The sequence below is a fragment of the Periplaneta americana genome, chromosome 6, assembly GCF_040183065.1.
Source record: "Periplaneta americana isolate PAMFEO1 chromosome 6, P.americana_PAMFEO1_priV1, whole genome shotgun sequence".
Lineage (NCBI taxonomy): Eukaryota > Metazoa > Arthropoda > Insecta > Blattodea > Blattidae > Periplaneta > Periplaneta americana.
Window position 1 is genome coordinate 144,632,065 of NC_091122.1, and position 24,890 is coordinate 144,656,954.

Genomic DNA, 24,890 nt, shown 5'->3' on the forward strand with positions numbered 1-24,890 from the left:
CAGACTCATCATAAGACTGGGGGGAAAAAAAGACAGACGTATATCACGGCCTGCTGGAGTATAGTAAACACAGAAAACATTTTAAAGCAACAATGTTGAAGATAGATATTTTGGTATTTCAAAGTTGCCGTCATTGAACAGAAACCAAGACGGAAATTTCATTGCAACTAATTAGAAATTCCTCTTTCAGGTATGTAATAAACGATCTTCGCACTAAATAATGTACGATACACGAGCGGTATGTTTTCTTTCAATTCTCGGAAATTAAAAAAGCTCAACTACGTTTCGCTTTCTCAAACTTTTCCTCGAACATGAAAACTTCAACATACCGCTCTTGTAACGCATATTACTATTGCACGATCGTGTTTTTTGTTTTATTTACAGCTATTGTTGTTAGGCCTTGAAAGTTAGAATTCCCACACAGAAACTTATTGCTAGGGAAACCATTCTTGATAACATAAAACCATAGGCCTATTGAAATAGACCCATTACAGTGCACTTATTGTTACTTACTTGTAGTTACCATTATCGTATAGTCTTGCGAAGGCTTTGGAAAAATATAGATCTAAATTTTCAATGCAAAATATATTGTATTTTCAATTTTAAAAATATGTTCGTGCAAAAAATGTTGTACAGTACACGTTTGTGAAGTGCATTACAAAATCTTGGAAATTGAAAAACTCGTTCTGCTCGTTTTTCAAACATTTCCTCCATTTTATAAAAATGTATCGAAATATATCATTATGTCTCGTGACCAGAATATTGTACGAAATAGAACTATAAAAATGGGGGATTTATCCTTCGAAGAGGTGGAAAAATTCAAATATCTTGGAGCAACAGTAACAAATATAAATGACACTCGGGAGGAAATTAAACGCAGAATAAATATGGGAAATGCCTGTTATTATTCGGTTGAGAAGCTTTTGTCATCTAGTCTGCTGTCAAAATATCTGAAAGTTAGAAATTATAAAACAGTTATATTACCGGTTGTTCCTTATGGTTGCGAAACTTGGACTCTCACTCTAAGAGAGGAACATAGGTTAAGGGTGTTTGAGAATAAGGTTCTTAGGAAAATATTAGGGGCTAAGAGGGATGGAGTTACAGGAGAATGGATAAAGTTACACAACACAGAACTGCACGCATTATATTCTTCACCTGACATAATTAGGAACATTAAATCCAGACGTTTAAGATGGGCAGGGCATGTACCACTTATGGGCGAATCCAGAAATGCATATAGAGTGTTAATTGGGAGGCCGGCGGGAAAAAGACCTTTGGAGAGGCCGAGACGTAGATGGGAGGATAATATTAAAATAGATTTGAGAGAGATGGGATATGATGATGGAGACTGGATTAATTTTGCTCAGGATAGGGATCAATGGCGGGCTTATGTGAGGGCGGCAAGGAACCTTCGGGTTCCTTAAAAGCAAGTAAGTAAGTAAGTAAGTAAGTAAGTAAGTAAGTAAGTAAGTAAGTAAGTAAGTAAGTAAGTAAGTAAGAAAGTAAGTAAGTAAGTAAGTAAGTAAGTAAGTAAGTAAGTAAGTCTCAATTCCAGTAGGGTATATGTTGACAAGTAGCAATTGCTGTATCTGTTTCAATAAACCTTTCCATGCAATTATGTTTTTTTTGTAAACGGCTCCCAGAGAAAATCACTTTCTGGACGGCCTCGTAATTGCGGTCGAGTGGCCAAAATTTGTATAATGACTTCTTTTGATATAATTAACATGGTTGGAAAAAAAAAAAACTTTTTTTATCTACTCTGTGTGTAAAGACTGGACATAGATAGACATAGAAATTGTCTTAGGATATACATCCTTTACATTCCTTAGCATTTTATGTCTATTCTTCAAGTCATTTATAATTCTTCTCACTGCGTAATTACAACCAATAACTAATATAACATGTCACCCTTATCAGTAGCTATAGGAAACCCATTACACACACTCAAGGACACATTTGCGGGGAAGGAAACAACTTGTATCCGGATATGGCGCAACACTAGAGAACATAATAAACGATTTTTATTTGAACGGTTATGGGTATGGAGGGTTTTCGACGAAAATCAAGAAGGGAAATTGTAATTCACTAATGTGTGTTTTATAGTCATTCAAAAAGTTTTATAACTTTAGTTACTTTTGTAATAGAGTTTAGCGTTTTCATTTTTTCAGTCATGTAGAGAATGCAAAATTACGAGTTCTTTGCAGTTTGAAAACCATATCTCGTAAGTGACATGAACCATGAAGGCCAGTAGCTCTGCTTATCAACAACTAGTTCGTGGTCATCCTTCCTTATTCCAGGACAGACAGTGTAAGTTATACCTGCTACATATACGAGCGACGTGCAATTAGGTATCGTTACAATATTAAAAATATTTTTTGGTACATTAAGTAATAATTATTTGTAAGTTACCATTCAGTAAGTTGGGTACAATGAAAACCTTTTTAATACATATATGTAGTTTTTGTAACTTTTAGGGAAGAACTTACCATTCTTTTTCAGTACTCCGAAAAATAGCAATGGAATGGTCAGTTTACTTCTTGGAAAAAATGCTGATATTTCAGAGGATCGATATAAATGGCTTAAAACTAGCACTGAACTGCATTGAACTTTCTGAAAAACGAACTTACAATGAACAATCATTTAAATATATATTTTATATTTATTAATTCAGTATGTATAGAATTTTTACTGGAACTGTTGGGCAGACAAGAAATTACTAGCTGAATTTAAAGTGGTTGACTGTAGTTGAGGACGTTACCCGAATAAGGGCGTATAGAGCAAAATGTAGTGCTGATATAAACTAATTTTAATGTTTGTCAGCTGTCAGGTTCATCATAGTTGTGTCGTAAAAGTTTTTCTTCACTGTTGAATTATACTTTTTCTATACGCTCTTATTCGGGTGACATCCTCAATTCGGTAATGTAATAGGCCTACACGATTCTTAGATTGACACAGAGTGAAATTTTGAACATATAACTTATTTTGAAACAGCTTAATGGTAGTATTAATGCTTTTTAAGCTTGTCTGAGTGAAATTAATTGATTAATAGTATGTAATAACCCGTTTAATTTTATCCAAATTGGATATAATTATTCATTAGCTTATATATAAAATTAATAGATAATAGAGTTAACTGCAGATAAAACTAAATCGATAAAAATTATTTTTTCTCCGCAAGGACTAGACTTATTGGACCCTTCTGTACTCATATGAATATTTCTTACAATATGGTTCTTAATCTGCCTACCCGTACATTTCTGTAGCCTCTGGATTTATAAGTTAATAGCCTAGTATTTTTGGTAGGCGGTCCCCACCCATTCTTAGTGTATATTCTTACCAGTTTTTCTATTGTTGGTTAACTTTTGTATTTAGATTATATACATGTAACTCTCTAGAGATGTCTCCATTCTTCTGTTCCTATGTAACACGATAAATCCTTGTAGTTAAGAACTTTATTTCAGGAAATGATTTTTCGCAGTGAAATGATCCAATATGAAGTGAAAAAGATCAAATCATAATTTCATAATTGTCTTGAGTTAAAATCCTGTTTGGATTGATTACCTGGTTAGATTTTTCCGATTTTTTTCAAATTGTAAGTCGAATACTCAGATTCATAGCACCAAATACCGTCTCACACTATCAACAATTCCAGCGGTGCTAAATAACCTAGTGGTAGATACAACGTCGTTAAATAACCCATTAGAAATATTGTTTTAGGTTAAGACCACAGATCTTAATGATCCCACGTCATGGAAATACAACGTACATCTTGTGTTCAGTATAGTAAAAATATATCTGGAAGTGTGTGTTTAATGTAAACTATGATAAGAATATGGAAAGAAAAAGCTACTTTGACGACAGAAAAGAAATAAATATTAACTTCGTAAAATAATGTTACGGAGAAAAAGGAAAGAGAGAGAGAGAGAGAGGGAAGGAATGAGGGTGGGAGGGAGGGAGAGAGAGAGAGAGAGAGAGAGAGAGACAGACAGACGGACGGACGAGGAGAGAATGTCGCCCCATTGGAAATTGTCGCCCTAGGCAAATGCTTAAGTTGCCTAGGCCTAAATCCGGCACAGACGAAGTTGTGTCAGTTACTCGAAATCTGTCAGTTTCATCCTAGTGACTCTCGAATAATAATGCAATTCAACGTTAAAATAAAGATCGCAACGATATTGTTATTAAATTAGTTCCGATTACAACACTAATGCAGTGGCGTGTAATCATGTGATTAGTCTGTAAATTTTACGTAAGTATACCTATTATGATAACGCTATACAGGGTGTGTAGTAACAACACCGACAACGCTAAGTATGTTGGGCGGGACGGTAAACTGATCATTTTTCAAGAGGGAACTCATGTTCGGAAATTCATGGTTTTTGCGCTGTGGGGCGTCGTAGTTTGTGCGCTGCACATTTCGTTAAGAAATTCAACAAGAGCATCACACGTACAGTAAATTATAAAGGTGTTCAAAATGTTGACCTCCTACTTGATTACAGAGTGTACACTGGTGGTGCAGGGACTGACGCACATGGTCGAATAAGTGCGGCTTTGTGCTCAAGTATTTCAGTCGCAGCGTGAATTCGTACGGTAAGGTCCTCCTCTGATGTTACAGGAGTAGCATACACCATACATAATCTTCATAGTACCCCATAGAAAATAGTCAAGAGGTATAAGATCAGGTGACCGTGGTGGCCATGGCACAGGTCCCCATCTACCAATCCATCGATGTGGCGTCCAGGTGACGTCGTACATTTGCAGCAAAGTGAGCTGGAGCTCCATCGTGTTGCTGCCACATTATCTGACGAACCTGCAGCGGCACCACATCCAATAGAGTAGGAAGAACATCTCTGAGAAAAATGAAGTACCTCGATCCTGTTAGTATGTTTGTCAGTAGATACATTCCAATGATCTGGTTGCATATCTACGTAATTACTTACAAATGGCTTTTAAGGAACCCGAAGGTTCATTGCCGCCCTCACATAAATCCGCTATCGGTCCCTATCCTGTGCAAGAATAATCCACTCTCTATCATCATATCCCACCTCCCTCAAATCCATTTTAATATTATCCCCCACGTACGTCTCGGCCTCCCTAAAGGTATTTTACCCTCCGGTCTTCCAACTAACACTCTATATGCATTTCTGGATTCGCCCATACGTGCTACATGCCCTGCCCACCTCAAACGTCTGGATTTAATGTTACTAATTATCAGGTGAAGAATACAATGCGTGCAGTTCTGCGTTGTGTACTTTCTCCGTTCTCCTGTAACTTCATCCCTCTTAGCCCCAAATATTTTCCTAAGAACCTTATTCTCAAACACTCTTAATCACTGTTCCTCTCTTAAAGTGAGAGTCCAAGTTTTACAACCATACAGAACAACCGTTAATATAACTGTTTTATAAATTCTAACTTTCAGATTTTTTGACAGCAGACTAGATGACAAAAGCTTCTCAACCGAATAATAATACGTATTTCTCATATTTATTCTGCGTTTAATTTCCTCCCGAGGTCATTTATATTTGTTACTGTTGCTCCAAGATATTTGAATTTTTCTACCTCTTCGAAGGATAAATCTCCAATTTTGATGTTTCCATTTCGTACAAAATTCTGGTCACGAGACATAATCATATACTTCGTCTTTTCGGGATTTACCTATCGCTTTACTTGCTTCAAGTTAAATTTCCGTGTTTTCCCTAATCGTTTGTAGATTTTCTCCCAACATATTCACGTAATCCGCATAGACAAGAAGCTGCTGTAACCCGTTCAATTCCAAACCCTATCTGTTATCTGAACTTTCCTTAATGCATATTCTAGAGCAAAGTTAAAAAGTAAAGATGATAGTGCATCTCCTTACTTAAGCCCGCAGTGAATTGGGAAAGCATCAGATAGAAACTGGCCTATACGGACTCTGCTGTAAGTTTCACTGAAACACATTTTAATTAATCGAACTAGTAACTACATAATTAGGACACCAAAAACAATCCGATGAAACTTCGATGCTCCACATCGCCCAAACCATGGATTTCTGGACATGGGTTCCCTTTTGAAAAATGATCAGTTTACAGCCCCGCTAAACATACTAAGCGTTGTCGGTGTTGTTTCTATTCACCCTGTATTTCTCTCAATCACTAAGAAGATGCGAAGTAATTCTAATACAAATTGGACTCTATTTCGCTTTAGTACTGATTTATGAGTACCAAATTTTAATTATTTAATGTTCTGTACCATAGACATTTTACGTCGGTGGCCATGGGGTCCGTATCTCAAACTACCCTTCCAAGACCCCCTACTCTGAGTGTTGTTCATTAACACCCAGTTTGTCATTAGGCCTACTCCCACACTTAATGAGTGCAGTTCAGAGCCATGGGGGGTGAAGTTGTGTCTCACTTGAAGGAAGTGAGTGTGGCAAGGCCGTAATCACGCTGTTGATAAACTGCCCATGTCTGAGTCATGCTCATATGGTGTGCACAAATGAAGAGAACGGCCTGTTCACAGGTCGCGGTTGAAAGCTACAATAGTGAAACTATGAAACAACTACTGAATCTGCTGGGCCTGACATTGTGTCTACTGAATGGGGCTCTCTCTAATCACACAATCCCGAAAGATTTCAAGTTTGGGATTTCTTCCTCAGCGTACCAAATAGAAGGAGCATGGAACGAAAGCGGTAAGTTATTTCTGATTTCTTATCGTATAAAGTTTAAAGAAACAGTAACTTTGAAGTAAATATGCGTTTTCAGCATCTCTGATACAAGAAAATAGATTTTGGGTATGTCGTCTATGTATAGATATCTTAGCCTAAACTGTTCTGCAGATTTTGTTCACATTCAGTATCCACAAGTGAGGCGTGTAGTTGCAAAATCAGATACATCACTTCTTTTTAGGGTTACCATGAGAAGAAATTCTATAGGAGGACATGGAATCTAAAATAAGAGGACATTGCTGAAAAAGGAGGATTTAAAAAAAATTGATATGAACAAAATTAAAGATAAAAACAATGGCTCACCTTAGTCAGTTTTCTCGCTAGTTGCTGGATCAGTATTACATCTGTACCTTACTTATCGGTGGAGCCCACTTTGTGCACAAGAGCCTGAAGAGACAAACTTATATCTTGTAACAAATAACTATGGAACTGTTCACAGGGCATTTCCTTGAAATTATATTTCACCAGGATGATACTTCCGACTGTCTCCGTTAGCATGAGATTTCGTTCTTTTGTCCATTGAGCAGATATTAGGGAAAATACTCTCTCAACACTTCCATTGTGACTTGGGATAAATAAATAGAACTGGCATATTTTTAAAAGTTTTTCAAAAGTTTCAGTACTCGCAGAACTATTGGAATTGTTTATCTAAAGTTAAATCTTTGTCCAAATTAACTCGAATGGCATATCTTTGTACAATGCAGAATAAAATTGATAAAACAGTTTAGAATCATGAATAGTACCATTTTTAGAGTGTAAGAATTCAATGCATTTCAATAGGTCATCATATTCTTTGTTTTTTATGTGCTCCAGCATCAACCATTGAAAGCACTTAAATTCTTTCATAGGTTTTTATCATTTGTTTAGATATTCTATGCATAATATTGCACACTGTTCAATATTCATATTAATTCTAATTGAAATGCGAAATGCCGGACATTTCAAAATTTTTAAAAATGCCTGCCGGACAGGATAAAATGATAAAAAAAGAGGACATGCCTACTTTTTTTTAGAAAATGAGTTAATGTTATATTTCATATCTTCATATGATTCTACAGCTGTTATAGCACTGTTATGCTCCAAAGCCAGATACATCACGTGGATTTGTATGATGAAAGAATAGTATTGGTTGCAAATCCTTGGTTCCTTGCAAACGTTTTTCCTTCATACTGAACAATTATGTTTTAGTGATGTATCTGATTTTGCAACTTAACGCCTCAAGTCAATTCATTTCGAAATAATGCACGTAAAATAAAATTAACTTCAGTAAATAAAGCATATGATGGTGAGCTATTTCAATGAAACGATTCTCTCTGTGACCTTCCGCATTAAATACAGAGCGTTCGCCTACGGGTGGGGCCAGGAAAGCGGCCTGCCTGCGGTGTCGCTTGCGGGAATCGTCTATCCGTAAGCTTCCGCTTTCTATACTATACTCTGTAGGGTTTTAATTTTAAAAGTTTACCAGCAGTAAAGACTGATGTTTTTGAAACATTAACTTCCTGCGAAACACGTCTTAGAGATTTATTAGGAGAGCGTGTAAATGATACATTGATTTCATCAATTTTTTCTCCCGTCAATACTCTTCGTTTTCGCTTAGGAATTGTAGCATTTATCGACCCTGTTGTCCTTCATTTGTTAACAAGACGTCTAACAGTTTCTCTACCCTGAATTGGAGCACCCGGATATTTCACTTCAAATTGCCTACGCACCTCTCTACATGACTCTGTTTTCTCATATGCATCACACATAAAAACTCTCTGTTCAAACGTGAATTTTGCGTTTTGCATTGTTAACAAATTTTACACATACGCTGAATATTTAAGCAACTGTGTCAAGAAACTGCACTGTAGGTGTTAAATACTGCAACAGCTGGCTCACAACTGATAACTTGTCGACCTTGATTGTCGAGCGTGTCTCAACAACTGCGCGCACAAAGCGGCGTATCAGTACATGCCGCTTTCCTGGCCTCACCCGTAGGCGAACGCTCTGTACATAGAATGAACTAAACCAGGCATGTCAAAACCCTGCACATTGTGCAGTCGCGCACATTCTGCAGATGTCTCTGTGCAATGTGCAGTTCCTATTCCCCTACCTGGAGGGAGTGAATCAGGTTGGAGGGGCGCGCGTCAGGGCTGTACAGTATCTGCAGCAGCAGATCAGCATTTGTTTCAGTAACACAGATCAGTACGGGTGCTGATTGAGTTGTGACTGTGAATGCGTTATGAAAAATAAAGTGAGGACTCCACAGATATAACGAAGAAGAGGAATCACGAATCATATAACGTAATTATTATGTTTTCCTCAGTCAACAATAATTATTTTAAAATGAAAGACTTTCATCAAACCGTATCGAGGTAAGAGCCTTGTGACAGTTTAGATCAGATGAGTAAAGTTCTCAAAATATGATATTCGCCAGCGCTTATTTCTTAATCAGTACTCTCGCGGCAAAACGAAATTGACAATGGCGTTGTTTTGGAGTCTGTACTAACACAGGCATCAAAGGTTAGGCGACTGACGACTTTTATTTCATAAGCTGCTAAGTGATGAGAATATATTGAGGAATACATGTGAGGCTCTTGAGGTTGTAAGGAGCGAAGAAAGCAACTATTTGCAAGGCGGAAAAATTTTCTGGAAAAATATATAATGGCAAATTTTCCATCTATATTATGCCTAATATACTTACATTAATAAATCTTTAAACCTGACATAAAGAGAATATTGTCGCTTCACAGCTTGTGAACTACACTTTTAATTTCTTTCAGTAATGCTCCCGACTTGTCGATACTTGCTCTCAAAGTTTTCCAAATATACTATATGTGAATTTAAATTGTAAGCTTAGTTTATATTATTTATTAATATTATTGTTAATTTATATTGACATACAGCAAGGGGATGATTTCAGTGTAAAAACTTAACAATGTTCTACTGCATGTAATTAATTGTAAGTATAATATTTTCTTCAACATTTGTGTACCAATGGTCCCAATAAATAATAATGCTTGAGAAACAATGAAAGAGTATGGTGTATTACTTTAAAATAATTAGTACCTACTACGTAAAATGAAATACTTGTTCGTTTTTTGTTGTTTCGAAAATACTACAATATTTTTTTCTTCAAATACTATATAAAAATCACGTTAATAAATTATGCTTTACAAACCACTACTTTATAAAGTATAACTGAGTAAGCCTAATGTTTCCTGTATTACAAGTATCAAATGTAGACACTGATAATAACTGTGTTTTTTTCCTTCTGCTAAGTATGTTTATGATGTACAAATGCCTATTTAATCCAACACTAGAAGCGCAGAATAGATTATTGTACACCCCTCCAGCTACGAACTGGTAAGAGCAACGCCTGAACGATGCAATCCGCACAGACCGGCGATCCGCGCACATAAATGCACAATGAATGTCTCATTTCTGACATGCCTGATCTAATCACTCCGTAGCACTATGACCCTGGGGTTTTCTCAGTCTCTAGGTGTACTTACTTGAGGCTAAAGCGGCGGAAACGTAGGACTGACATCTCTACAGCCATTAACACCGTTTATCTTCACAGATGGGAGTCTTAACTCTGGCCCTCCCCTCTCTTGGGCCTGTACTGGGGTGACTACTTCTTTACTTTACCATGTACATCACGTTATTGTCAATCATTATATCACTTTCACATACAATATTGTCATTTTTCGAATAAAGCTACAAGAATTTCTAACGTTAATTGAATGAATAATAGTTATTTATATAACAAATGGACAATCTTGATTATTATGGCATGAGTGAAAGTTTGTCGCACGAACGACAGTCAGTGCGACAATTTCACGAGTGTCATCATAAGATTATTATCCACGAGTTGGATACAATATTTTATGGCATCTTAACGTTATAAATTGTAGGAAAGAAATTATGAAATAAATTCGGGATCCATAGCTGACAAAGTCTTCATATGTTCTTATCGATTAGTTGCGTCTAACCTTGGAATTGAGTAAAGCGTAATGGATGACCTTGAAGGTTAGGTTACAGATGTTCCTTTATTTTGTTAATACAGTTGCTCTGAACCAAAGAACTGTTTTATGTGATATTACAAAAGTGATGTAAAAAATTGTTATAGATTGGAAATAAATGATACGTTACCTTCTGTCCTACATTTCATTTCTTGTTACGTCGCGCGTAGAAGTGATAACCAAGATAGCAAGTATTCCGGTATTACGTCATAGCAAATACGTCATTGCTTTTATCGGCACGTGTGCTATAATAAGCCAATTACGCACGATTTTCAATATTGTAACAACCTGTTTATAATGCTAGAATGGCATAAAAGTATATTGTACGTAAGAATCACTATTTTCTGTACCAGGAATGCATAATTTTCGTATTTTATCCATCACAGTAATCTTTATATTCTGTGAATAATAAGAAAAATATATGTGTGTCATCCATTAAATAATGATTAAATTGTTACTTGCTTTTATGATTTAGACAACTAAGGATTTTAAACGTAAGCAGAAAGCTTGGGAATGAGGCACGCTAACCGTAAGACATTTAAGCAACCTCTGATAAAATAACCAGTTCTTATCAGTCGAGCTCTAACACTTCTGTAGGGAAGTGACTGTGTGCATTTACAGTGGTAGAAAACAAGTGACTAGAATATATTTTGATTTCTCGGGGAAGGAAATGGTCGTAATACAGGGCACACACAAAAGACCTTTCCGATTTCGAACACATGTAAATACATTTAATAATTAAACCCAGATACTTAAAACTCATAACGATAGAAAGAGAAACTCAGAAAGTTTTGTTTTAGTACATCACATGTGATAAGACTCCTGCGGAATAACATTTATTCATTGTTGAGTTGAGACGAAATGGAAAACAGAATAGCTTTTTGTATCCTTGATTCTAACCAGTCAGTTATTAGTGTCCAACGACATTTCCCAACAAAGTCTGATATAGAATCACTCAGTGGGCCCACAATTCACAAACGGTACTCCGATTTTAAGGCGAGGGGATGTATTTGTAAGAGTGAATCAACCGGACGCCTGTCAGTAAGCGAGGAAACAGTTGAACGTGGCCGTGAAGGTTTCGTTGGCCTTCCCGTTATCCAGACTTGACATAGCTTGATTTTTTTATGTGGGGATATATTAAAGATAGAGTCTATGTATCACCCTTACCACAGACCATGCTTGACTTACGAGTGCGCATCGTAAGAGTCATCGCATCAATCGATCGTGATAGGATTGAACGTAGCTGGGAGGGAGTGGACTACAGGCTTGATGTGTGCCATGTTACCAGAAGGGCTCATATTGAACATTTTTGAGGTAAGATACTAAAGCTTTTCGAGTTCATCTTTATAGTGGCATCAGTTTTATGTATCCTAGTAGTTTTAAACGTAAGTTACATGTTTTCGAATCGGAAAGATCTGTTATGGGATCACTGTACGAGTAGGCTATAATTCGATATTCAACAGGACAAGTGGTGATGGCGGTGATGCTCCTACTGCTGCTGCTGCGGATGGTGGTGGTGATAATGAAGTTTTCCTTTTACAATATTCTAATGTGATATTTTATAAACGAAATACGAGTACATTTTGTAATTATGAAATGTCGAACTTTCTCTCTCTTCTACATATTTATCGCCTTCATCTCCTCTTCTTCTTCTTCCTCCTCCTCCTCCTCATCATCATCTTCATCATCATCATCATCATCATCATCATCATCATCATCATCATCATCATCATCATCATCATCATCATCTGTTACGGATTAAATCGATGTGATCCATTTCGACTCTGATCTCTCCTCAGTTTCTTCACGTTTTTTCTCCCATTAGATATCACTCTGTAATCTTAACTTTGCAGGACGTTACATTTTTCTTCAGTTAGTAAAGATTTATTTACTTAATCATATTTTCAGTTTCAATTATTATTTATTTCTCTTAAAATAACGAGATTGTTTTAATTTCTGAATAGACAAGTAGCTTGCTAATTTTAAAACGATGCTCTCTATTGCTTTTTTCCCTAGAGGAAATAAGATATTGTGAGAGAGCTGGGATACGATCTCACGACCAGCAGAAGAAGGGCAAGGTCGGCTGTGGTTCGGCACGGCAAATGAAGTGAGCGCGCATCTGCTTCCTTGGGCATGTGCTGTGGCGTAGAGAGGAGAGGAAGTAAAGCAGCTAGTGATTGAGGGGGAGAAATCCAGAGAATTCGAGAGTGCCATCTTCTGGACATCCGTCGAAATTTCTAGCATCGTACTTTCTCGTAACTATGGTTTGGTTATAAAATACGACACGCGAGCGAACTTGAGCAGTTTTGTTGTAGTCGTTAGACAGCAAGCCAGCCAGTCTTGTGTAGCAGTGAAGCCAGCTTCGAGACCGGAGTTCGACTTGAGTTGTGTCCGTAACTGTGGAGCCGGAAGTCCTGAGTTCGAATGCAGTGGACCGCAGTTGAGGGACCTGAGTTCGAAGTTCAGTGGACTATCTCTGAAGGTCTGGGGTTCGAGATACTGTGAACTCGAGTGACTGAACTAGAAGAATTTGCCAAGGCAAACGAACTGTGAATTGAGAACTGACAGTTCTGATTTGTGAACATTAGTTAAGATTAACAATTCATTGTTGTACTCAATAATCCAAGTAAATTGTCATTGTCGTTTGTGGAGTGCAATAACGAACGCTGTGTTACTGTGTGGAGTGGAAATCCCATTGTTGACGGGAGTGTTTACATCCAATTATAGAAAGTGTTTATTGTTGAAACAATAAAATTACATTATTGTTTTGTTTAAAAAGTTACAATATATATTTGTACTCAAGAAAACTGGACTATGGTCCGTCCCAGGAATCTGTAGAGTAAAAAGACGAAACAAGACCTCTGCGCAAGTGGTATGTGGGAGGGCTAGAGCCAATGATCGCGCTGGGGGAAGATGTTGGTTGAACGAAGCTAGCAATCTCTTGGAGGGATTGGCTCATTTCTATCTGAACTCTACCCTACCTTCTACAACGAGCATCTTACCCCATAGCGGCCTCGAACAGACGCTGCCCGCAATACACTCCGGCACAGATAGACTCCACCCCATATGCGTGAAATTACTCCACAGATTCCTGGGACGGACCATAGAGGATCGAATGCTGAACTGCCTTATTACGAAGCTCTACGATGTTTTATTGCAGTTTAGTGAAGTAAAAACTATGGTACTCATTATTATATACGTATGTTGCATATTATGTTACAGGAAAAGGAATGAGTATTTGGGACAAGTACACGCATGAAACTCCTTACATAGCTGATGGCTTGAATGGCGACGTTGCAGCAGATTCTTACCACCACTACAAGGACGATATTGTAGCGCTGGAACAACTGGGAGTGAGTACTTTACAGTCACATTAAGAAGTCTTTCATGAGTTATCAAAATTAATTGACTATAATAATGATGATAATAATAATAATAATAATAATAATAATAATAATAATAATAATAATAATATTTATTTTTCTGGCGAAGTTATATAGTAAAAAACAAATGGAATTTTTACTGATGAAGACTCTTATATTAAAAATTCAATTTCATATTCGATGGTCGAATGTTAACTATTCTGGCATTGAGTTGAGCTTCGAGGGTTCATTATCCGACAGAAGACAAGACATTAAAAGATTCAGCTCACCATTACTTACTTCGGGTAATAAATGATGACGAAATCATCATGTTCTAAAATTACGACACTCAAATTAAACTTGGCCGTACACGAAAGGAATCAAGGCACGATTTGCTGAAAATTTCTTGTCTACATAAAATGTCGATGGTGTTTGGGTAAAGGGAGATAAGTCATAAAAATGAGTTGAGTTTTGGTTTGTGATAACATCACGTGATTGAAACAGACATTAAGAACAGGTTAAGTCCATAGTTATTCGATAGTGCTAAAATCGACGTTTGTCATAACAAGAGACTTCGTCCATAAGTTTGTCTAATTTGTCCTAACATCACATGACTGAAACAGGAATTAAGGACATGTAAAAATTCATATAAAATCCGTAGCTAATCGATAGTGCTAATTATCAACTTTTGTCATAAGAAGAGACTTCCTCCGTAAGTTTGTATGGTTTTTGGCTAACATCACATGATTGAAACAGGAATTAAGAACACGTAAAATTTCATATAAAATGCATAGTTAATCGATAGTGCTATAGGTTGGAGGTTAAAATGTCCTTTTCAATACGTCCGCAAACAGAAATGTTCACTAGCAAAATGTCCACTTACATGAATGTTCATAAAAATTAAATATTAACTTATTATAGGCTATACTTCTTAATTTCAATTCAGGAATCCGCCCTTGAGCACGAGTTCTACTCTTCCAGGGGCGAGCTGAAGGTTTTCTGTTTATATTGTATTTTATGTTACAATTATTGCAAAATAAATAAGCAAGCAATTAAATAAATAATAAATAAATAAATGAATAAATAAATGAATAAATAAATGAATAAATGAATGAATGAATAAATAAATAAATAAAACAAAACAAAACAAACAAATAAAATAAATAAATAAAATATAAATATCCATGGAATTAAATGTCCACTTGTTTAAATGTCCTGAAATGTAAAATGTCTTATACATGAGATCATTTTTTTTTTTGTATAAACATACAGAAATCTTCAATTTATAATGAATTTTTTATGTAAAGTGTGCTATATGAGATCATAATTTTTATGTACATATAAACACAAAAAATCTGCAATTTACAATGAATTTTTTTATGTAAAATATCCTTCATGATATCATAATTTTCTATGTTCGTGTAAACACACAGAAATCTCCAATTTACAATGAATTTTTTATTCTATCTCTTGATCTTGACCTTCCTCTTCTGGTATTTTTAAGTGATAAGATATTGCACGAAGGTAGCGTTCTATATCATTCCTGTCTGTATTCATGATATCTCCTGACGATTGCCTCTATCCGTTGTTGGTTTCTTTGGTAGCCTATATTTATTAATAATTGAAGACCTAATATTTCGATGACCTAGTCGAATGTGACGTGTGAGAGTTTCGTTCTTATATTGATCATCTTTGATGTTTTGAATTAACCTCCAAATACTCGCATGATGAGCAGCGACAATCTTCTGAAATTTACTATGAAATGCTTCCACTGCATTGTTTCTTCGTTGGTGTCCTTGAAGAGTCAGCATATACATGTTCCAAATTGAATGCGGACTTTTTTATACTGGACATTTTGTTGTGGACATTTTTGTATGTGGATATTTTTTACTGGACTTTTTCCCTTGGACATTTTGCTCTGGACGTTTTTGTCTGGTCATTTTGAAGTGGACAATTTAACCTGGAAGCACTGCATGGGTTTCTCAGCTTTACATCCTTTCCGAAAGAAGCCCTGCTAAGGACGACCATCTCTCTTAACTCGAAGCTCAATCCGCGAGACTATAATTCAGTGGTAATTACTGGATCGTCTGAAACAGATAGGTCATCGCTATGTTAAAATCGGCAGCACTTTGATGAGAACAACCGCCAGGATCGCCACCCGTCCGCCGTAAACGAATACAAGATGGCAGTACAGTCGCAAATGCAATTCAAATGGGAATTATGACGTGATTCCTTATGTAACTACCAGGTGGCAGCGTAGTAAACGTAATAAAAGTTTTAACGTCAAAGCCTATAAGGCCGACCTATCGGGGTATATATGATCTAGGGTATAGCCTATGAATAAAAGTGAGAAATTTGTCCCTTCAGGTAAACTTCTACCGATTTTCCATCTCGTGGGCACGGATTATGCCAACCGGCCGAGCCCACAAAGTGAACATGGCTGGAATCAACTACTACCACAACGTAATAGATGGACTTCTGTCAAGAACTCAGCCTATAGAACCAATGGTAAGTAGATAATTTTCCTCGATAAAGAATTTAAGAATCAGCAACCAAGAGTATAAAATAAATTAATAGCTGAAAGTAAAGGTATCCTTTTTATACGCCATGAAGGCGCTTGGGAAGAATAAAGGTAGAGCTCCACGCTTTCTTGACGTCGGTATTGGAATTAAATGGTGTGGTAGGCACCACGAACTAACCGTCTTTTACTCCTGGGAATGATAAAATATTCAATTTGGTAGGAGTCTGAATCAATCGCGTTCTGGAAGTTCTGGCTACGACAAAAAAATAAAATCCCGTCATCACTTTCCATTATGTTGCTAGTTGCTCTATCAATTGAGGTACACGGCCTCTAAAGATACATAGAGTGAACCATATGTAATGTAATTTCAGAGAGTTATTCTTTGAGATATTTCAAACTAAAAGTTCAATACAATTTTGCCCGTTTTTGCTTCCTTTTCTTATTGTTTTATGTGAAATATTTCATAACGTGTTTTGGGAAAGCCATTGATTTAATTTCCAATATGCTCAGCCAATTTAAGAGAGCAGTGTATTATGATAATAAATTATTGAAAGAATTTTAGTCTTTTCCTTTAAATAAACTTATGCAGAAATTTGATCAGAACAAATGTAACATTTTAAAATTCCTTTTCAGATCGAAAAGTTACATTTGTTCGGATCAAATTTCTGCACATTTAAAGAACAAAACTAGGCTACAATTATTTCAATCATCTATTAGAATAGACTACATTTATGAAATGTTTCATATATAATAATTTTTATCTCGAAAAGAAAGCAAAAAAGAAGAGAATTTTATTAAATTTTTGTTTGAAATATCTAAAAAAATAACCCCCTGAAATTAATGATATTATTTACGGTTCGTCCTGTATATTACATATTACGTAGGTATAATTTATTTTAGGAAACCTTTCTCGCTTGACACGTAGTTCACCTATTTATTTGTCAGTTTATTCAACGAAACACAATTACGAAGAAAATCGTTTGATGTTCCAGGAAGTGAACTGAAGGAGTATAATATTTTATTTCAAGTAAAAACCTACAATTTTTTCTAAATTTCCTGTAGGATATTTCATGAACATCATTCCTGGAAAATAAATCGTAGATAGGATTAAAGAGGAAAAAAAAAATACACTAAATCAGTTCACACCATTTTATCGATATTATGGACACTGAAAACATCTGTTAAAATCAAGACGTAAAATTTTAGTATGTTATACTATCAAGAATAAATTATAGTCCAGTAATAGTTCGTCTTTCTCATATTTGGAAAACCCACTAATCATTTTCACGGATGTCCTTCAATGAACGTGTAGGTATGGTTTTCCTTACCATAACTTCTGGTTATATAATATACACATTTAAACAAATACATGGATATGGATAAACTAAAATAAGTCACATGTTATTACATGTGTATTCAAATTTCAGTTAACATAAAATATGTAGTCTACAGTAGTGGCAAAAAAAATCGGACCGACTTTTGTAGCTGATTTCAGAGCCTTGTTCACTCCAGAACACGATAGACTGGGTAACTAAGACTTTCGTCTTTCGAAACCTGCCTGGGAAGAAAACTTTTTTTGTTCCTTATTCAGATTTGTTCCCAATACTTTTCGACTGCTGGTAAAATTCATGTTCTAGGATTAATAAGTTAATTAAGTAGTAAAATATCGCAGCAATCGAAAAGTATTGGGAATAAATTTGAATAAGGAACAAAAAAAAGTTTCCTTCCCAGGCAGGATTCGAACCACGAAAGTCTTAGTTACCAGTCTATCGTGCTCTGGAGTGAACAAGGCTCTGAAATCAGCTACAAGGGTCGGTCCGTTTTTTTTTGCCACTACTGTACAGTATTTTATAATCTGTGAACTTTCTTCTATAGAAACATTCAATTATTTCATGAAAATTTAAATAAGAAATTATGTAGGCCTACTACACGTGATAACACAGCCTTGAGGAAGTAGGTCAAGATACGAGAACAACCATAAAGATAATTAACGGGAATGGGTGCTTTAGATATTGTAGAATCTGAAGTTCAACTCTTCTTTAATATACTCTCCTTATTAATATTGAAATTCAGGTCACAATATCATTTATTTTTACACACCTTCACAAGCTATAAGTTAGCAAAGTACATTTACTATATATTTTCGAATACCCTGCCTTCTTGCCCCCCCCCCCCCACAAAATATAGCCTATGTCTTTAGTCGTCATTACACAAAGTACAGGAGAAGGTATCGTGAAGCTACAAAACTTGGAGTAAGCTGTATCGAATGCACAGTCGAACGTTTTATGCGTGGAGAGCCTACGTTTTCCGGGATGGGAAGTTAAGTCAAGTACCCGTTGCTTATACTCCCGCTCCTATTTGCAATGCATATGTCTCGACACTGTGAATTTTCTCTCTTCGCTCAAATTCACTCGCGGTTTTTTTTTTCAATTTATCTTGCCGACTGCTGATTATTGCTCAATTGAGATTATAGCTTGATTCGTTACGAATCGTTTGATACCACTGCGAACATTCTATAGCTTCGTATATCTATACATCGCATAGGCTGTCGCGCGACCAGCCAATACGTAGGCTACCTAAAAAGCCACCCTCCCGTGCGCGCGTCACATGATGTCACCTGCTCTATTTCAATGTCACGTTGGGTACACTGATCCTTCGTCTGTCGATCCTCGTTTACTTCATTGAATAGCTATGCCGTAAAGTTTAGTTATAGACACGACAAAACTCGCCTGAAAATATGTACATTGATTTTTAGCACAGCATTCTAGTACTGGACCGCACTTACAGACGTATTCACATCAAAATTTCAAAAATTGGACTCTGACATGCCATCTGTCTATTGCAATGTCTCTCAAACTGTCGGAATTGTATTTATTACTAGCCGTACCCGTGCGCTCCGCTGCACCCGTTAGAAATAAATATAAAGTAATTACATAATTAAAATAGGACATTTGATCCAGGGAAGATTCGTGTTTGATAGAAGGATAAATCGTTTAATATGTTACTTAATTTAAACTGTATTTAAATAATTAAAATGCGATCATTTTGGTTCAGAGACCACTCATTTGGTGCAATGACAATTCCTTTAACATGTTTCATAATTTTTATTACATGCATGCATACTTTAATGAAGACTGACATATCATTTAGATTTAATGTGTATACTTTATTTTACTTGCTATATGTTTCCATTAAATTATGATAATAACTTAATTTTAACCATTGTTTTCTACGTATTCAGTAAATGGCGCTTGACCACTATGGTTCTGAACCCTTAAAATAACTTAAATTATATTATATTATATTATATTATATTATATTATATTATATTATATTATATTATATTATATTATATTATATTATATTATATTATATAAAAAGTGTGTTGATAACGGATGTACATCGATAAGTAAGTTTTTAATTTGTTATGGGGGCTCTTGAATCTCAGGAGGAACAAATTTTATTTTACAACAGCGCAACATGATCTGCTTGGCTCATTACCCAATTTTTTTGCATTGCATTTAATGCATATGTATTTTATGTATTTTAACACGATTCAATTGAGCATAGTTAAAATTTGGATTATAAAATAATGGAATGCTAAGCTAACATATTATTACTGCATATTAAATCAATACACTCTTGTGGTTCGTTAATTCTCTGAGATAAATATTATTTTAAGAAATACAGGAAACGAATACACAGAATAGCCAATCAAGTTGTTTGTGCATAAGAAGCTATTTTAATCTTACTTGTCCTCAATTCACTCCGACATTACTGTAATAACATTATAGCATTATGTCCATATAGAGAAACTACACTTTCCAATGGTTAAATAATAATTAATTACACAAATCGGTTAATTTAGCTTCCGATATGACTTCATACAAACACAGAAACATTTTCTGTAGGCTATGATTCATAGCTTTCGATTGTTGTTGACCAAGGCCCCTTATAGACGAATTCATTTGTTTATTTCATTACACCGCCTTAGATGGCAGTTATTTTAATTTTGAGACTCATTTATCTCATTAAATATCAGTCCTATCAAAATTTTTCGAAGTGTAAAACTTATCGGAAATGATTTTTAAAGAAACGTTTGTTATGTAGCATTTTTCATGAAAATCAATAATAAGCGAGATATTTCGATTTAATTCAGACCCCCCCCCCTATAACCCACCTTTTAAATAATGTATTTTGAATGCCATATAGCCTAAAATCTAAGTTACAACGAACTTAATTTATATTCCAATTTTCATCGAAATCGGTTCAGCCATTATCGCGTGAAAAGGTAACAAACATACAGACAGACAGACAGACAGACATACAAACAAAAATTTCAAAAAGAAAGATTTCGGTTTCAGGGTGGTTAATTATATATGTTAGGACCAATTATTTTTGGAAAATCGAAAATTACCAGAAAAATTTCGGCTACAGATTTATTATTAGTATAGGTGTAGGCCTATAATTTCAGGATAAACTGAATCGTACATATTGAATATGAACACATTATGTTCAATAATTAGGGATAACCTCGTGCACAGACAGAAAGGCAGCGTGCTGAGAACAATTTCTTTGGTACCAGTGAGGCTGAGAACTTGTATTTCTCCCTCGAAATGTATTTTATGTAACATCCTAGACCTATTTTGTATGTGAGAAGATAAAAGCTATCCGGATTAGGTAACCACCTTTCCACCAGTACACTATTGCTCAGTTGTAGAGTGTTAATAGACTTGGGCAAGATAAATAGTTATGCGGTACTGAATCCTGAAACTTAACATAACGATAAAATAATATAGATAATGGTAAAACTGAGTCACAATTACTTGTTTAGAATTCCATAGAAAAGGAACTTATGACTCAGAAAGAGACGCATTTCGTAACAGCTCACGATAACAGGCATACAGTGTTAGGGACTTCCATTATGTTAGTAAATTAGCATAATTTACTGCCACTTCGTCAAAATAAACGGTGTCACGTTTGAACGCATGCTAAATAAACTAGGAGTATTAGTGCTTTCAACTATAGGCCTACAACTGGCAAAACTCCGTTGTAGGAGGTTACTAAACCTTACCGCTGTGCTGGAGGCGGTGTCTGGAATTTCCCTCCATTAATCTGAACCATTGTCGCTACAGATTGACAAGTCATCTGACGCATCACTGCTGCCAGTACGCGCTACTATTGGCTGACAATTAGGAAGGAGGTGAATACTGTCCAAATTTCACGAGAGGATCCCTGCGAGGGGAGTATGGTCCTTGCGGGATAAGAGGAGAGAGTAAGCCAGTAACTTAGCGTTCTTGAAGGAGCAGGTGGTTGGGAGTGATGTCATTGGCCGGCTGTGACAAACAAGGCTCAGTCAATGGCAGGCCGGTTCCGTTTCGGGGATAGGTTATAAGAATGGGGGAAAACTGGCGTTCCTTGCTCGGATGTTCTCGTGAAATGCAGACTATAGTATATTGTGTCACTCTTTAAGATTGATGCAAGCGCAGACCAACGGAGTTTTGTAAGTTGTTCCCCTATAGAAACACTGAAGACGGGTTATATTCCCAGCAAAAATGTGGAAATTTATTTCACTCCACATGAAATTTTGGTTTTCCAGTGTTTTGTTGATATAGTGGAGTCCCTTCGTTGTTCTTAAATGGGGGTAAAAACTATTAGCCAATCAAAGGTCATTTAATACGTTTGTACGTACTGCGTACTACGTTATTGGTCTTATGTGCCCGCCCCTATCTCGGCGATGCAACCACAGCTGACCAATGAACTCAGTGATTCGCAGACAGAGGACGGGGTGTAAGCAACAGGGTGAGTACAAACACTATTTACTGTTTCAATACTATGTATTACTGAGGATGATGTAGGTCTAGTTGTCATTAAGACTTGGACGGACCACGCAGCAGATTTCCTACAAGTTTCAACTTGGAATTTTTTGTCTGGGTAAATGTACGAGTATTATAAAAGGGCACGAGTTTAAATGACTTAAAAATATGTTTGTAGTTAATGTTAAAAAAATTATTTTATTTAGAGGAGTTACCACAGTAATTATTTACTCTTATATTTGTATGTGTTATTAAAAAATCTTCTCCTTATATTTGTACGTGTACAAATTTAGATGCTGAAATAATTATTATTTAAGTTTGTATCTTCCTTAATTTCTTTCTTCTTCTTTACTGTATCTTTTGATGTCAACGTCCAGCATGAGCAAAGCGATCGCCTTATCAGTAACGTGTTGAGTGTGTTCCTGTAGTGGGTGGAGTCAGCTGTCTTTCCAAATTAGAAGTTTCCATAACAGAAGATTTCAAGGGAGGGATTCCACTGTACATATGACTAGAATCCACGAGCGAATCTCAGATCTCTCGTAACATTACTATAGATAATATTATAGTGTTTTTCAACTGTTACAATATACTTAAGTGTTACTTCAAATGATGGGAAATTTGTATTGCAATACGACATAAAGAAAGATGCATGACTTACATATTTATAAAGAGAAATTATTAATGTCAAAGATTTGAAAATTTACTGGAAATGGGATGGGCTCTTATTCCATTCAGGTATTCAATTCCAAGATGCTATATTGGATGTCTTCCTCAGTGTTTTAAATGTAATTTTTGTAGAGTAATTAATATTTGTTTAAAAATGTATTAACGTGTTGAAGTGCAATGCATTTTGATAACATATTTTACATAAAATTGCTAAAGAATTGAGATATCAGATTTTTTTAAAAGAAATTATTACATCTTCTTAACTTATTTATTACAGAGGCACACCCTCCTGGCACGTACCACTTAAAAAAAATAATAATAAAATTACACACTGGAATCAAACTGCACTTTATCCACAACTTGGTGGAAAAGTTAACTTTCTCCTAACAAAAATAGCTTAAAATTTTTTTCAGTGCATCAAATAAATAGGAGTTTTTCCACTTTAAGTACACTTTTGAAGCTTACACTTTAAATAGGCTGTAGCCTATTTGTTTCTTCCAATAATTGTCAGACAAAATAGACTCAGCTTTTCGTCTTTCCTGAAAATCAGAATTTTAGATAAAGTGCAGTTTGATTCTAGGCCACTCAATTATGACCACTTTGAAGTAATATAATTTCTGTGTCAGGTGGCCATGCACCACTGGGATCTACCACAGGCACTACAGGACTTGGGCGGATGGGCCAACCCTGTCATGGCGGAGTACTTCGAAGAATACGCTCGAATGCTGTACAGCGAGTACGGCAGCAAGGTAAATACACAAACTACTTCTTCCAATCAATGTCTACGTTGAATATTTATTTCTTCCGTATATGAATATTATGTATCGTCGTCGTACTAAATAACATTAATTGGAGATATACTTCAATAGCGTTTTAAACTAAAGCCATATTTACTTATGCAAAACAGTAAGTTACAAATTGAAGTAGTGGCCTAGGCCTATATAAGCGGCAGAGGAGAAACAAAGACGCAGCAGTTGCACGAGTGTACCATTGTTGAGCAACGCTGCGTTCTGCGGTTTTTCTGGGTAAAATATATGACAGCAAAGACTATTCATACAGAAATGCTGCCCGTGTATGATTAGCATTGTCCGTCACATCAAGCTGTCTACAATTTATTGGGTGTAAAATTTCTCTGAAGGGCGGACAAGTATCGAACACTGAGTCGGTCGGCCTGTGGAGATTGTCATTGAGACAAATGAATAGTGAATTACAGACACCCCTCAAGTCACTTTTCCCTCCTCAGATTTAGTTTTTCATATGGTTGTAATATTCATTACATAGGCCTTTCAAGAGGTGCAGAAACTTCATACGTTCAGTGCTAGGTATAGACCTACATTTCACAGCGCCAATAAGTTACAGTGAATTACAGGAAAACCACAAATCCAGGATACATTTCTCAGAGAGCACTAATTTTTCAGTTTGCTTTACTTTGTTTTTAGGTTTAAAGGAATTTGGGGAGTTGAATATGTTATTCAGATAATTTTGTTTATTTTTTTTTGTATTTCCGTGTACTTTTGTCAATTAAATATACATTTAAAGTTATTAGGAATATAAAAAAATTATCCCTCTTTGTCTTCTTCACATAAAAATTATTTTAAAGAAATAAAACGATTCTTACCAGTCATGAATTATTGCAGAAATTCCACATGTCCAAGCAATTTAGATTTTTTTCCAGGACATACTAAGGAAAAAATCAAGTTCATCTATGCCGAACATTAGATATTATTAAGCATTCATAAAAAATAGTAATTTCAGAATACCAAACTCTTTTAAGATAATCAGTTTCTTTGTCCATCCTGAAAAATTAACTCAAATGGACAT

The 24,890-nt window shown here is 35.7% G+C and overlaps 1 protein-coding gene across 1 annotated transcript in view; it reads left to right on the forward strand.

The window, feature by feature from the left end:
* LOC138702271 (lactase/phlorizin hydrolase-like) overlaps nt 1-24,890 on the forward strand; it is a 79,389-nt gene that overhangs the window by 37,699 nt on the left and 16,800 nt on the right. The window contains exons 13-16 of the mRNA XM_069829852.1: nt 6,496-6,664; nt 13,927-14,057; nt 16,434-16,574; nt 23,696-23,818. Of these exons, the coding sequence (XP_069685953.1) occupies nt 6,496-6,664; nt 13,927-14,057; nt 16,434-16,574; nt 23,696-23,818 (564 nt within the window). The remainder of the gene's footprint in view (nt 1-6,495; nt 6,665-13,926; nt 14,058-16,433; nt 16,575-23,695; nt 23,819-24,890) is intronic.